Source organism: Oncorhynchus kisutch, linkage group LG10, assembly GCF_002021735.2.
Source record: "Oncorhynchus kisutch isolate 150728-3 linkage group LG10, Okis_V2, whole genome shotgun sequence".
NCBI classification, from domain to species: domain Eukaryota; kingdom Metazoa; phylum Chordata; class Actinopteri; order Salmoniformes; family Salmonidae; genus Oncorhynchus; species Oncorhynchus kisutch.
In genome coordinates, this window is record NC_034183.2 from 64,620,065 (window position 1) to 64,634,546 (window position 14,482).

Below are 14,482 nucleotides of genomic sequence, written 5' to 3' on the forward strand. Positions count from 1 at the left end.
AAACAGGCAAGACATTCACATACACTACATACTGCACAAACAAGCACTCAGACATACAGTATCTATACACACAGAAATAATCATGCTACAGTACATCACCCAGACAGGTCCACTTAAAATGAACTCCCATTGAAAATACACGTCAGCCATTTATGTTTACGCGGAGGTTCGAAGTCGCCTGTGTAAAATGAGGCAAAGCTAAAGGCCAACAATTTGTTGTTTCACAAATTGAAATTGAATGAATTGTTTCACAAATTCTTGTGGTTCAATTGGAACAAACAAGCAGCACTGATGAACAGTAAATATGTAGGATCTGCCCACAAATTGCTGCTATACCAAAACAGCCAGTCTGTGAGGTTAACCATGACAACCAACCCTCTCAGGACAAAGCTATTTCTGACCTTGTAACTCTGTGATCAGCGCTAAATCACTTTGGGACACATCTCATAAAGACCTTGTATTGCACAGTAAGGAGTATAAAATAGCATAGCTGATCATAAGAGACAGTATATTTATCATCCACCTACTCTATTTCCAAACATGTTCCAGGTTCATTCTTCTGAGTATCAGACTTATACCACTTGACTACGGAGGAGCCCATCCAGGGAGCTTTGAGGTGGTTTCTTCCCAGGAGCACCAGGGTGTCCAGACTGTTCAGGGTGATCGAGGAGCAGGTTGGGATCAAGACCACCAGCCTGCAGGTGTTCAGAACCAGAGTTCCCTCCCAGGAGTCCTTCCTACCGCCAGACAGCTCTCTGGGGGAGTGTGGCTTCACTGGAGGCTCTGAGGACTCACCCAGACAGGCAACACTGTTCTATGACTACAGGCTGGAGTTCACTGACTGCCCCATCCTCAACTGTGACCACTACTTTGGTTCTAAGTGACCTCAGATTGGGGAGGACTACTTTGGTTCTAAGCAACCTCAGATTGGGGAGGACTACTTTGGTTCTAAGCGACCTCAGATTGGGGAGGACTACTTTGCATCAAGGCTGTCTAGGTGACCTGTATAACTTATAGTATCGGCTGTGTAACTTACTATATCAGCACTTTTTTGATGTACAGATTTCTCTTTGTGTGACTAGCACTATGAAGCAATTACAGTTGATAATTGGCTGTGTTTAGCTAATTATTAAATCTGATAGTTAAAAGTGCATTAATGTCAGCGTTATACCAGGGGAGAAAATGGATGACTTGGGCAGAACACTCCTCACAATCAGCAGCTTCTGACATCGTTTTGTGTTTACATGCAAGCATGAAGTATGCAAAGTGTGAGATTGCCTTTTTAATGCCAAAACAACCATTTTCCTCATGGCCTCAGGGCACAGTGGAGAACCCTGGGTTGTGTCAAATTGAGTGGTGTAGTGGAAAGTGCTGCTCTAGTGGAAACCAAAGGGCACTATAAATGGCGGCTCTTGTAGTGGCCCCTGTGTGAGACACACCCTTGGTTCCCTGCTACCTCCCCCCGTTTAAAAGCACTTGGTCAACAGCTGGAGTCCTTATTCCCCCCAAAGTGTGCCGTTGCTTTATTTGGCCTTGTTACGTCCCGCGTCGTAGAGTTCAACCATCTGGGGATGCAGGTTGTACCGTCTGTGAGGCAACAACCTCTATGGGTAGAAGGCGATGTAGGGATTGGGGAATAACTCAGGAATGTTGGAGCTCTGATTTTGCTTTAAAATCTAAATAACATTTATTTAATATGTTCAAAAATACTGGACAATATAAGTATAAAAAATGGAATACTCTTTTATTTGTCATCAATAAAATTGAAGACTTAACACTGTTAAGAGAGATAGTTGACTTAAAACTGTCAGAGTAATTTGTTTATAAACATTTCATAAACAGTCATAAGTTATAGTGTCACTGTCACCACATGGGAAAAGTCTGATGTTTAGCAGTGAGCTTGTGATACCTCCAGAAATCTATATTAGATTATCACGAGATCCACTGAAATGCCTTATAGATAACCAGAGTCCATGACAACCTTTCGTTATACTGTAGTGCTTCAGAAAGTATTTCACTAATAGCACTTCAGTAAATATCCAAAGTATACAGCCACTACGACATAAGGATAAGTCATTGTTTTTACTCAAAAAATACATTATAATTTACAGTTCTATAAAAATGTTATATTTGCATAAGTTCTGGGTTTTGGCATTTGTAAAGCTGAGCAATCTTCAGACAGAATGCTGTGCACTAGCCATTTGTCAGTAGATAGTGTCCTTGAAGACACTGAAATAACTCATCCCTGCTCGCAACAACGGCCTTAACCACTGTTCTTTTCTACTCTCCCAAACCCAGTGTTTTCTGGGTACGAAGGACAGCTCACCATGCAGATTTAAAGACTTCTGCAAAGCTGTCTGGACCATTATGTTGATACACATGTCGTGTTTGCGTTTGAATTTGCATTCATTCAAAATGGGTGCTTCAGAGAAGACTTGAGCAATAGTGGATTCAGTCTAGTCGTTTCATCCTCATTTCAGTGTCCTCCTGTTCATTCTATGTACAGTAAAGCTTCATTTAAAATACTCAGTGAGAAGTGATTATTCACCAAAACAAAATAAACAGTCAAGTGTCTTTTATCCTTTGGTTGAGGATCATGTCTCGTAAAGTACTGACAGACAACTAAGGTTCTTAGTTGGATAAAGAGAGAAGATTAACCTCCCTTCCAAAGGTCAAAGGTCACGTGGGGAAGCCTCCACTGAAACCTTCCTTCCACTCAGCACGTGATCCCTGAGCTCTTCCCCGTTGATTTGGACTCGTTTTTGGCCACCAGCAATCTGAGGGCATCTCCAGATGAACGAATGAGCTCTCTACCACTGTGACGGAGAGAACGAGAGAGAACGTCAGAGGGTGTGTTAAACAAAGGGAGGGAACGACACTACTCTATGTTGTGTTTTATAACTCTTATTACCTAAATAATATCCAGTACTCTATTACAACTTCTTAATCAGCACAGGGTGGTAAAGACCAGTCTCCATCTTACACTACTTACATGTGGTATTCCATGCCCACCAGACTGATGCCGTTCACAGCCAGGATACGATCTCCCAACCTCAGCTTCTGGCACTGGGCGGCTGGGGACTCTGGTACCACTGACTTAATATAGATCCCAGTCATCTTCAGAGGTGTTTTCTACACAGGACACAGGAGGATGCAGGAAGCGTTGAGGTTGGGACTGAGGACATGCCGTACCTGCACTATAGTATCATTACAGGAACATCTCGGCTGTTTCATCTCTATCCTACAGGGGGCACCACATGCTATAGAATCCTCCACAGCACTACACCGGCATGCATATACATGAGTACAGGCTTTCACAGGAAGCATTGAGGTTGGGCCTGAAGACATGCCGTACCTGCACTATAGTATCATTACAGGAACATCTCGGCTGTTTCATCTCTATCCTACAGGGGGCACCACATGCTATAGAATCCTCCACAGCACTACACCTGCATGCATATATATGAGTACAGGCTTTCACAGACCAGGCACGTTTCTGTTATGAATTAAATGATGAAAACAGCAATTTAGTAGAATTTGAAGTCAAAGGCAGACCTTGGAATGAGGGTAATAATAACCATTGCAGCTGCCAATTGTGCAATAGAGGAGTCTACCGGTTCCAATAAATTAGCTTAGTGTTCTCAATGTGGTCCATGGCTGACTTCAAAAGGAGGTCAACACATTTACCACATGTTGTACACCTGTTAGTAAACCCAAGCTTAAGCCCACACCCACATACCATAACCAACCACACACACACACACGCATGAAGTCCCACATAGCAAGAAGAGTTGTTGAGCCTCTCTGTAGTTGAGATCTACGTCACAGTTCAACTCATCATTCATTTAAAGCTAGATTTCCCTGCCTTTGATGCATGATGATGTAACACAGTTAATCATGGGAATTATGTAACCTTTAACTAATTCATTTGCGACTATGAGGTTTGAACAGCCACGCAAGGCCTTATATTAGGATGTCATAAATCACATGACCAAATAAGAGGCACACGCCCCTCGCATCGACAAGGCTGTCACTTTGTACAACCAGGCACAGACAGAACGTTAGAGCTTTTTCAAGTTCCATTGATTTCCCCATGCAGAGAGGTGACAAATAAGAAAGGGAGGTAGAGAAACAAAAAGGAAGATGAGACTTGGGTGAAGGAGATGAACAAAGGAGGAGGTGGAGGAATAAAGACAAGGATTTCACCCACCATTCCATCCACCAGTGCCAGGCCTAGACCATGAGGTCCTCTGTGTAGCTCCACAGTAAACACATCATCCCCCTCTTTCTCCTCCTCTTCCTCCACATTCCCATTCCTTCTCTCAGAACATTCCCTTGGGCAGCTTCCTGCTGAGGAGACACACACAAGAACACCCCACATTAGACACAGTATGCAATCCCACCGTAACTCTGTTTAAAGTCCTACTTTTCCTGTTATCGTGGTCCTTTTAATGCGGTCTGTCTGTCAGTCAGTCAGTCAGTCAGTCATATGAAAGAGAAGTTCACAATACCCGGCTTGTTTTGAAGTCCAGAGGCATTAGTGTTATAAGGATTATTATTTCAACCAATAGGAAAATATATGGATCAAAGACTGGAGGTTCATCTGAGCTGCTCCAGAGGGACACGCAGTTGGTTTGACCTACTCAACATACATATAACTACCACTGATATTGAACACAGATGTTGCATTTGGACTCCATATAAAAATCATGTCAAGCCTGAGTGCTATAAAACTGTGGGGAGTCCACTAAATGCATAGACGTTGTAATGAGAACCATACAGAACCCCACTGAGAACAAGCTCTAAAGCTTTGGTGCCTTGGGAAAGCTCTTCCTCAGGTTGGTCTGGTGCTCTGTGGTGTATTTATCCTGTCACAACAACCTGCCACCCGCAACAGTACCACCAGCATGCCCTACACTTTCACCTCGCTCCTGGTCTCCCCCTGCTCTTCCCTGCTCTCCTTCGGCTCTCCCCTGCTCTCCCCTGGTCTCCGCCGGCTCTCCCCTGGTCTCCCCCTGCTCTTCCCTGCTCTCCTTCGGCTCTCCCCTGGTCTCCCCCTGCTCTCCCCTGGACTCCCCCGGCTCTCCCCTGGTCTCCCCCTGCTCTTCCCTGCTCTCCTTCGGCTCTCCCCTGGTCTCCCACTGGTCTCCCCTGGTCGCCCCCTGCTCTCCTCTGGTGTCCCCCTGCTCTCCTTCGGCTCTACCCTGGTCTCCCACTGCTCTCCCCTGGTCTCCCCCTGCTCGCCCCTGGTCTCCCACTGCTCTTGCCTGCTCTCCTTCGGCTCTCCTCTGGTCTCCCCCTGCTCTCCTTCGGCTCTCCCCTGGTCTCCCACTGCTCTTCCCTGCTCTCCTTCGGCTCTCCCCTGGTCTCCCCCTGCTCTCCTTCAGCTCTCCCCTGGTCTCCCACTGGTCTCCCCCTGCTCTCCTTCGGCTCTCCCCTGGTCTCCCCCTGCTCTCCTTCGGCTCTCCCCCTGCTCTCCTTCGGCTCTCCCCTTGCTCTCCTTCGGCTCTCCCCTGGTCTCCCCCTGCTCTCCTTCGGCTCTCCCCTGGTCTCCCCCTGCTCTCCTTCGGCTCTCCCCTGCTCTCCTTCGGCCCTCCCCTGGTCTCTCACTGGTCTCCCCCTGCTCTTCCCTGCTCTCCTTCGGCTCTCCCCTGCTCTCCCACTGCTCTTCCCTGCTCTCCTTCGGCTCTCCCCTGGTCTCCCCCTGCTCTTCCCTGCTCTCCTTCGGCTCTCCCCTGGTCTCCCCTGCTCTCCCCCTGCTCACCTCCAGCCCGAGCCCATCTGCCCCCCATACAGGACCTGCTCTGGACAATGCCTGTCCCGATTAAGATTCCACGCACCAATCCAACTGTAAATTCCCATGACGGGTCAGCCACTGATCTTTTCTCTCCTGACATCACCACCTCTCTGTAATTCTTGGTACAGATTAAAAGATTAGCAATGCTACCAAAATAGCAGTAAGTTACCATTAGAGCCCAAAACCACCGAGGTTGAGCAGAGAGCAGGAGCACTCTATGGGACTGGGAGGCCACAGTAATACATGGTGGGAAGCTATGGCCAATGTCATAACCAGGGATATGACATGATTAGAGAATATTTCTGTGAAAGTGGGTAATGTTCAATAGTACATCCTTTTCATAACAATATCTTAGGTTTATGACAAACTATTAAACCATAGAGCCCGTATAAAGACAAGGGCCATTGATCGTAATGAGATCTGATTATGATCAACAAAATGGAAGCTTTAGTAAAGCCTTATTTACACACAACCACACAGGGGGTCAGGAAACTTTAAGCAGGCGGTAAGCACTTACACACAACCACACAGGGGGCCAGGAAGCTTTAAGCAGGCGGTAAGCACTTACACACAACCACACAGGGGGCCAGGAAGCTTTAAGCAGGCGGTAAGCACTTACACACAACCACACAGGGGGCCAGGGAGCTTTAAGCAGGCGGTAAGCACTTACACACAACCACACAGGGGGCCAGGAAGCTTTAAGCAGGCGGTAAGCACTTACACACAACCACACAGGGGGCCAGGGAGCTTTAAGCAGGCGGTAAGCACTTACACACAACCACACAGGGGGCCAGGGAGCTTTAAGCAGGCGGTAAGCACTTACACACAACCACACAGGGGGCCAGGAAGCTTTAAGCAGGCGGTAAGCACTTACACACAACCACACAGGGGGCCAGGAAGCTTTAAGCAGGCGGTAAGCACTTACACACAATCAAATGTTACACAGAGCGTTTGTCTCTGTGTAATGAGGGAATTATCTGGTGTTAATCAACAGGAAAGGCCTTGGACTGCTATTAGATTGTACTGGATTTAACGGGCTTTTATTATCTAACCTGTTGTTTGGATATGACCTGGGACTGTGGTATCTGAAATCAGAAACATTCAGGATTCTCACAATGTTTTAGATAAAGTGGCATCAAACTTATAGACTCACTCTCTTTTGCTAGGTGTTTGACTGAACGATTGTATCCCTTGAGAAAAGTCAATGTAATGTATATGACAGGCGCACTAGACTACTATTTGAGAATGTCCGGGGGTCACACACATTTCCTAGGTGGCAAAGGTCCGGATAGGTATTGTCATTAATCGGCATAGTAACAAACCCCCACCTCCCAACCCATGCGACCTCAAACTGTTTAAGTTGTACACAGCCATATTGCTGGCGGAGAGAAAATGTTGTCAGTTTAAACCTCGTTTCCTGCAATTCTACGCATTTTGACGTTTTATAGCTAATTTCTTGATATTCTACACATTTTGACATTTCTGTGTGTTCATATGATACCTGAGTAACTGAACAAAATCAATGCGGGCCGCTGGTGTTGAGGCCCCTGGGCACCTAATCTGGCCATGATAACTACAGGATTTAGATAGCTGGTTAGTCTAATTTACCCATCTAGCTAACATGGGCTAGTAGTAATCCACTGAACATTTCTGACAGGTTATAAATAGCTCTCTAAGGTCTGTCAGTGAATGACATAAGAGGAAAACTGTCCATGCACTACCAAATTTCGAAATTGCACTTCTGCATTCTACAATTAGAACTCTCAACAGCAGTAAGTGAAAGCCCAGCTGAGTTCCTAAATACAATTACACATAGAAATTACATTTGAATTGTGTCGGGACCCACGGTCAGTATTGACCCCGTTCTGAGTCTTGATTGGGACCGCGGTCAGCCTGTTGAGTATGGCTGGTATAGGACTTATATAAAAGTGTTAGAATCTTAAACATTGTTTGAGACATCGCTAGAGAAAGCTGACCTGCTTTAGGGAGAGGGACATCATTGTTATCCCTGGAAGTTAACCCTGGAAGTGTCCCTCCCAGTTACGGAATAAGATGTTTAGTCCTTTCCTCCCCTTTCTCAGCTCAACTCCTCCACCACAGAATAAATCATAACCAGAGAGCAGTCTGCTCGCTTTCCCCTCCCATCCACTCCTACAGATGACCTCATGAGCAGAGCTTCAAAAAACAATAGGCCTGAGGAGAAAATGGCCTTTCCTCTACACATGGAATCCACCCTACAGGGAGAACACGACCTTTACACAGCCAGAACAGCTCTTTATTCCTCCAATGACCTGTAGTTTCTGTCCAAAGTCAATAGAGTCGAAGAGATGAAGGGAGGATGAGAGCTCTCCTCCTCCTCCTCCTGTCATATCAAGCACCTTGTGTCAACCTGGAGCCACTGGGGACAAATATGCACCAGGGACTCCCGGGTCATGCAGACAAATTCTTCCTTTAATGGAGCCTGTCAATCATTGGTGGGTTGATATTACGAGGGAGGCACTAGCGACCTAACTCCAAGGGTTAGGTACATGAGCCACCGTGTGAGCCGAGGTGGCTGTATTTGCTGTGACAGGAGTTTTACATCACTTTAATCAAAACCCGCAGAGGGAGGGAAAGGCCATGAAGGGATCCTCTGTTATTCTTTGTCTTCGTAATTCATCCAAGGGGATTTAGACAGGTTCAGTTTAATTTAGGATAACAATGTACAGTATGTGCCCCCCACTGTTACAGCATCATCAATCCTCTGTTATGATTGGTCAATAACACACTTCAGCTGACACATGGCTTTTTATGCTTCTTTTCTATCAATCAGAGCTGTTTGTATTGTAACTGAATGCTCTGTATGTAGCCTGATCGTATGACATAGCCCTCTGTGTTACCTTTCCTGTGCTGCCGTGCTGCTCCCTCCTGCAGGTCTGCCTCCAGCTCAGACTGAGACAGGCCCATGCCCTGGGGGGTGTTGGGGGGCGTCAGCAGGCAGGAGGGGTCCAGAGCCAGGCTCTTGTGGCATCCCAGGTCAGCCTGGCTACTCCTAGGTAGGGCGTTCTGCAGCTCCAGACTCTTCAGCTTGTGGGTCAACTCTGCCTCTGCCAGGCAGCAGCTTAGGTCACCATGAGACCCCCGGGCCTGAGGGGGCGCTGCAGGGCTCAAAGAGTCCACCTCTGCCCTGAGCGAGGGGCAGGGAACTGGGTCAGGGACCACCACTGTGACAGAGGGCGAGGAGCGTGAGGTCGCAGACTTGGCGTCTGTAGCTGTCCCGCTGAGTGCCTGAAGGGAGGGAGAAGTCAAATAAACAGAGATGGAAAAACATCAAAGTTAAAATGTCTCATTTACTGAGCACCACCAGTTCAGGGCGGCCACTGCCTTTCATTAGATTGTATATTTGTAAATTCTGGGTACACAGAGTCAGAAGGTCAGATAGGTGGTTACCTGCTGTGTTGTTTGACTGGTGGGGAGACTACGGATGAAGTCCTGCAGATGGCCTAGCTGCTCAAACAGAGCGGGCTCCATGATTGGTTTACCCAACTCCAGGTGGAAGGTGTTGCTAGGCAGGATAAGGGGAGGGTGGTTGTCGAAACTCTCCAGGATGTCAGCTAGAAGAGGAGGGAAATACAGGACATCATTAAAGACAGAAGACGTGACTCAGAAAAGATTACAACAGAAGCTCTGGAAGAGCTTTCTCATGGTGTACACTACATTATTTATACTTGTTATTCCCTTTTACTTCATTAACTTAATTACATCTGATTTGTAGGTTAATCCTTTAGATTCTCCAGTTAAAGAAAGACAGTCATGGCCTCTAGGACAAGATATAGTTCCCCCCAGGGGGTGCCAGCGGGAGTTGGGCCATTCACACAGAAGAGGTGAGGTGACAGGGGACAGAGAGGGGAGACAGGTGCCAAGTCCTATATTGAGAGGGGTGGATTTGAGAGTTAACTCTGTGGTGAGACTGATTGGGCTGGACAGGGTTCTCCTCTCTAACCTCCCCCTGTACCCATGCTCCAATTTAGAGTTAGACTGGGACAGGCAGACAGGATTACTCTGGGGAACACACTCAGCCACTCCCAGACACAGGGAATAGGCCTCTAGTTACTAATACCCTGACTACAACGCTCGCGTCGCGTTGCAAAATACATTTAGAAATCTCTGTTATTCAATTATTGCACCCACACTGCTCGCGCTCGTAAACAAGCGTCTGCGTTGCCAAGGGCTAAAATAGAACTCCTTTCTATTTCTGACGATGAAAAAGCCTGGAAAGAGGTTAGATGACTAGAAACGATTCGGTTGACCATTTTACGTGTGGATTAATTGTCGGAGTAGAGGACCTTGTGCATTTCAGGTAAAATAACAACTCAATGTTTATATCCCAGGACAAATTAGCTAGCAACAGCAAGCTAGCTAAACAGGAGAAATTAGCTAGCAAGTGCAAGCTAACCAGCTAAATTGCTATAAATGTTTAATGCTTTTCGACCTGTCCCCAAATTAATGTAATTGGTTCAGAGTCTGTGTTGATATTTTAACCTGAGTGTTGTGATTGAGTTTGGTGTAGGGGGACAAAATATATTTATGCACGATGGTGCACGCGTGTGCAGCCGGTTTGGGATCCGTGTAACCCTGTCAGGGCGACAGTCTGATCTGATTGAGTCTTGGCAGAGTGAGAGTGTGTACACAAGCGTACAGACTACATAGGTTATGTGAATTTGTTTGTCCAAGAAACACGTGTGTTTGTTTCAAAATATGGTTTATACACGTGAACATGTCTGTGTGGCTAACCGCCGTGACTCTGCTGTATCTGTGTTCCACTCACTGGTCCTGAGGGCAGCCTCCGCCTCGTCTGGCGAGGGGTTCCAGTCTGCAGGACAGGCCCTGCCTGGGTTATACTCCCTCAGCATGTGGTGCAGTTGGGCTGGGTTCAGAGGCATGAACTCAGTCCTCAGAGAGCTCCATGATGCCTGAAACACACACACACACACATATGTACACTCACACGTTACAAGAATATCAAAGTACAGGCACAAGGACCATGATACAAGGAATATGATTGCATATTTCACAAAGGAGTAAACATGGCATCATTTAAATGCAAGAGCTGGCAGAGCTGTTTGATGTCATTGTTGTTAGTGAAACTAAAAATGGCAGGGTAGCATTTCCTCAGTGGGGTTATTTCAACACAAAGCTATTCGCATAAAACAAATATTTCAAACCACAAATCTGTCCAAGTACTGTAATTGCATATTTGTGTCATTCCAATGACAGATTATGTGGTGATGAATTCATTAGGAAAATACATCTAGGACTGTAAGTAATACTTGTCATGCCAACCTGTCACAGTCTGTAGTAATAATAAAATCAACACACACACACACACACACACACACACACACACACCCACAATGGAGAAATGTTGAAATGCTTGATTGTGGAAGTCAATGTTCCTGAATGTCACATTTTCCATCTATTTGACTAAACATTGATGAGTCATAAACGTCAAGCGTCAGATGTCATCAGAAGATAATTACAGAGTCTAGATTCCTGTATGTGTTATATGACTATGAACAATCAGGTGTTTTTTTATCCTCTCAGTTGATCTCTCTCTGGTTAGTGGGAATAAACACACAAGAGACTTAACCTTCAACTATTTCCTCATTCACTCAGACACACCTTGGAGAGCTGAGGTGTTTTAATGACCCACTAACTAACCAGAAAGACATAGGTGAATCATTTCAAGATGACATCATTGGCATAGAGGTGTTATTGGTATGCTGACAGGCATTGTGTAGAATATATCAGACCATATTTACCCCAGCCTTGTATCCCTTCATTCCTCCAATGAGCACACCCTCTTTGTCGCATGACAGCACAGAGGCTGGCCAGAAGGAGGAGTTATGGGAATGTTTAGAAGCAATAGTGACTTATTTTGTACATTATTTTAAGTCTATATTTTCTATATCTACTATTTGACTTGGTGTATCCCAGTCATAAGTGGCATAACATTGTGGCATCAATGACACAATCTTCCTAACTTTGTATCAGCAGTAATTACTGGAGACAGAGAGCTCAGCCATAACAAAACCATGCCACATCACTGGTCATTTACTATGTCCCTCACTCCCTCGAGCCCAGAACTCCAGATGGAAAACGGAGAATATCACAAGGGTGTGTGCTCCATTTTACCAACCACAACATCTGACCTTGTGCATGGGAGTGATACATACACAAAACCACCAGCCTCCTAGCAACAGTCCCCACGAATAAAGGAGAGAGGCAGCCTTTGACTGAGGGGAGACTGGGTCTACTACTGGGGAGCTGTTTTGGGGCTGTTACCATGGCTGCCTTCTGGTTAGATATTGAGAACATGTGTTGTCTCATACTGTATTAGCCCCTTATGGCTGTGGATGGAAGAGAGAAATGCTGCCCTGTCAGTCTTGTTGCACTGAGTCTCAGCAGGCTCCTTTCTCCATTCCTGGTGAATTAGTTCCATCAAAATAAAATCAGATCAAGAAACTATAAACTCTTGATCTAAATTAAATATGAGGGCAGCTGCAGGAGAAAATACTACTTTCTGACTGAATTTGATGCTTTAGGGCTGTGCAAACTGTGGTTTTAAGATAAAACCCACAACTATCCACAACAACAGTGCTGTAATTGGGATTGAGTAGCAGGTGATTCTCTCATGTACCCGGGAGAACATGACGTGTCCACAGCCTTCCTGCAGCCCCTGGACATTCATAGGATGAGACATACAGTAGGGTGGGCCTGTCACGGCAGAGGTCACTCTTTTCTTTGAAGGTGACAGGGCTAAAGCTAGCCTTGTGTCACACACAGACTGGCAACAGGTTTTCCCTGTCTCCCTTATCTTTTCAGGTGTCATAAACATGACCAGAAACAGGATATGTGTGTGTGTTTAACATTTGTTCCTCCACTTATTTTTTTACATTTTTTTATTTAAACTTTTTTTAACGGGGCGGCAGGGTAGCCTAGTGGTTAGAGCGTTGGACTCGTAACCGAAAGGTTGCAAGTTCGAATCCCCGAGCTGACAACGTACAAATCTGTCGTTCTACCCCTGAACAGGCAGTTAACCCACTGTTCCTAGGCCGTCATTGAAAATAAGAATTTGTTCTTAACTGACTTGCCTAGTAATTTTTTTTTTTTTTAAATCTAGGCAAGCTAGTTAACAACAAATTTTTATTTTTGTATTTTTAACCTTTATTTTGACGGCCTACACCGGCCACACCCAGACAACGCTGGGCCAATTGGGCGCCGCCCTATGGGACTCCCAATCACGGCCAGATGTGATACAGCCTGGAATCGAACCAAGGACTGTAGTAATTCCTCTTGCACTGAGATGCAGTGCCTTGGACCGCTGCGCCACACGGGAGCCCCTTAGCTGGGTTGTTCTATATGGTGGTCTCTGTCTTTATGTCTCTAACTAGCCCACAGTGTTAACTAACCCAACCACCACCAGATATGTTACGGCTCAACTTCCCCCCAGTAAACATGATCCTCCTTTCAGTGGATTACAGAGAGAATGGCATTCTTAAGGAAGGATTAACTACTCCGTGGCACACAGTTTAAAGCCACAGGCATCAACAACATGGGATTTAAACATACATACAGTGAACCTGGCCATGACCCCACTGTCCGAGGATGTCTAAGGGGGAGCTGGGATATGCAAAAAACAATTCACACATCTATAATACACACTTGTACATGTGTGAAACATGTATGAATTATGAATTATTATTATGTCTATTTGTTTAAGTTCTTGGTGCAAGGACTGCCTATCTTGGCAAAATGTGTATTTTCTTCATCAATAGATGAGAAGTCATTGCATAATACGAGATGTGGAGTACAATTTGGTGGGAAAAATTCCATTGTTTCCAAGCATTCTTTTCCCTCTCCCACAGCTCTGTCAGGCTTTTTTAATGATGTTATGTGGTGGCGCATGTGAATTCCACTCAGGTGACATCCGTCAGTGAAAAAAAGCTTTCAGCTCTAACATTTTCAATCTGTTCCATACCTTGTAAAACACCTGTGTTCTACAATGGATACATTCAGAATTGCTATAGTGGACAAAAATGTTGTCATTAACACCCCATTGCTTCATTGCTTTACCATTACATCTAGGTGTTGACATCACACCGATAGTGTTAAGACCAGTCTAACTGTTCTGAAATGTTGTCATTAACACCCCATTGCTTCATTGCTTTACCATTACATCTAGGTGTTGTCATCACACCGATAGTGTTAAGACCAGTCTAACTGTTCTGAAATGTTGTCATTAACACCCCATTGCTTCATTGCTTTACCATTACATCTAGGTGTTGACATCACACCGATAGTGTTAAGACCAGTCTAACTGTTCTCATAACATCAGAAGTGTGTATCGTACCTGAGGCCTGCAGTATTTTTCCAGATCTGATAACTGGCCAGGGCAGGGGAATGTTTAGTAAGGTGCTATAGAGGTATAAAACCAACATTCTGTGTACACACACCTTCTCCCACAACTAGTGTGGCAGTGAACAAACAACATCTCTCACCCCACAATGGCCCATTCAAACTATACTCGCAATGTTATTATCTTATAACTACTTCAACAGTATCACCTCCATCAAAGACAACATGCATTTCTAAGTGTAAAACCTAGTTAGCAAACAGAGTTTCAGTGATGATTCATGAATGTTT

The 14,482-nt window shown here is 45.4% G+C and overlaps 1 protein-coding gene across 2 annotated transcripts in view; it reads right to left on the reverse strand.

Annotated features, from left to right (window-relative positions):
* Positions 1-1,719: 1,719 nt before the first annotated feature.
* The window catches only part of LOC109881080 (ras-associating and dilute domain-containing protein), a 28,995-nt gene continuing 16,232 nt past the window's right edge, over positions 1,720-14,482 (reverse strand). The window contains exons 10-15 of one of the 2 annotated variants that reach the window (XM_031834710.1): positions 10,605-10,749; positions 9,227-9,390; positions 8,677-9,064; positions 4,211-4,347; positions 2,993-3,132; positions 1,720-2,816 (exon numbers count right to left, since the gene is read on the reverse strand). In XM_031834710.1, coding sequence (XP_031690570.1) covers positions 2,717-2,816; positions 2,993-3,132; positions 4,211-4,347; positions 8,677-9,064; positions 9,227-9,390; positions 10,605-10,749 — 1,074 coding nt within the window. In that variant the 3' untranslated portion in view covers positions 1,720-2,716. Of the gene's footprint in view, positions 2,817-2,992; positions 3,133-4,210; positions 4,351-8,676; positions 9,065-9,226; positions 9,391-10,604; positions 10,750-14,482 lie in introns of both variants that reach the window. The other variant, XM_031834709.1, reaches the window with a different exon arrangement.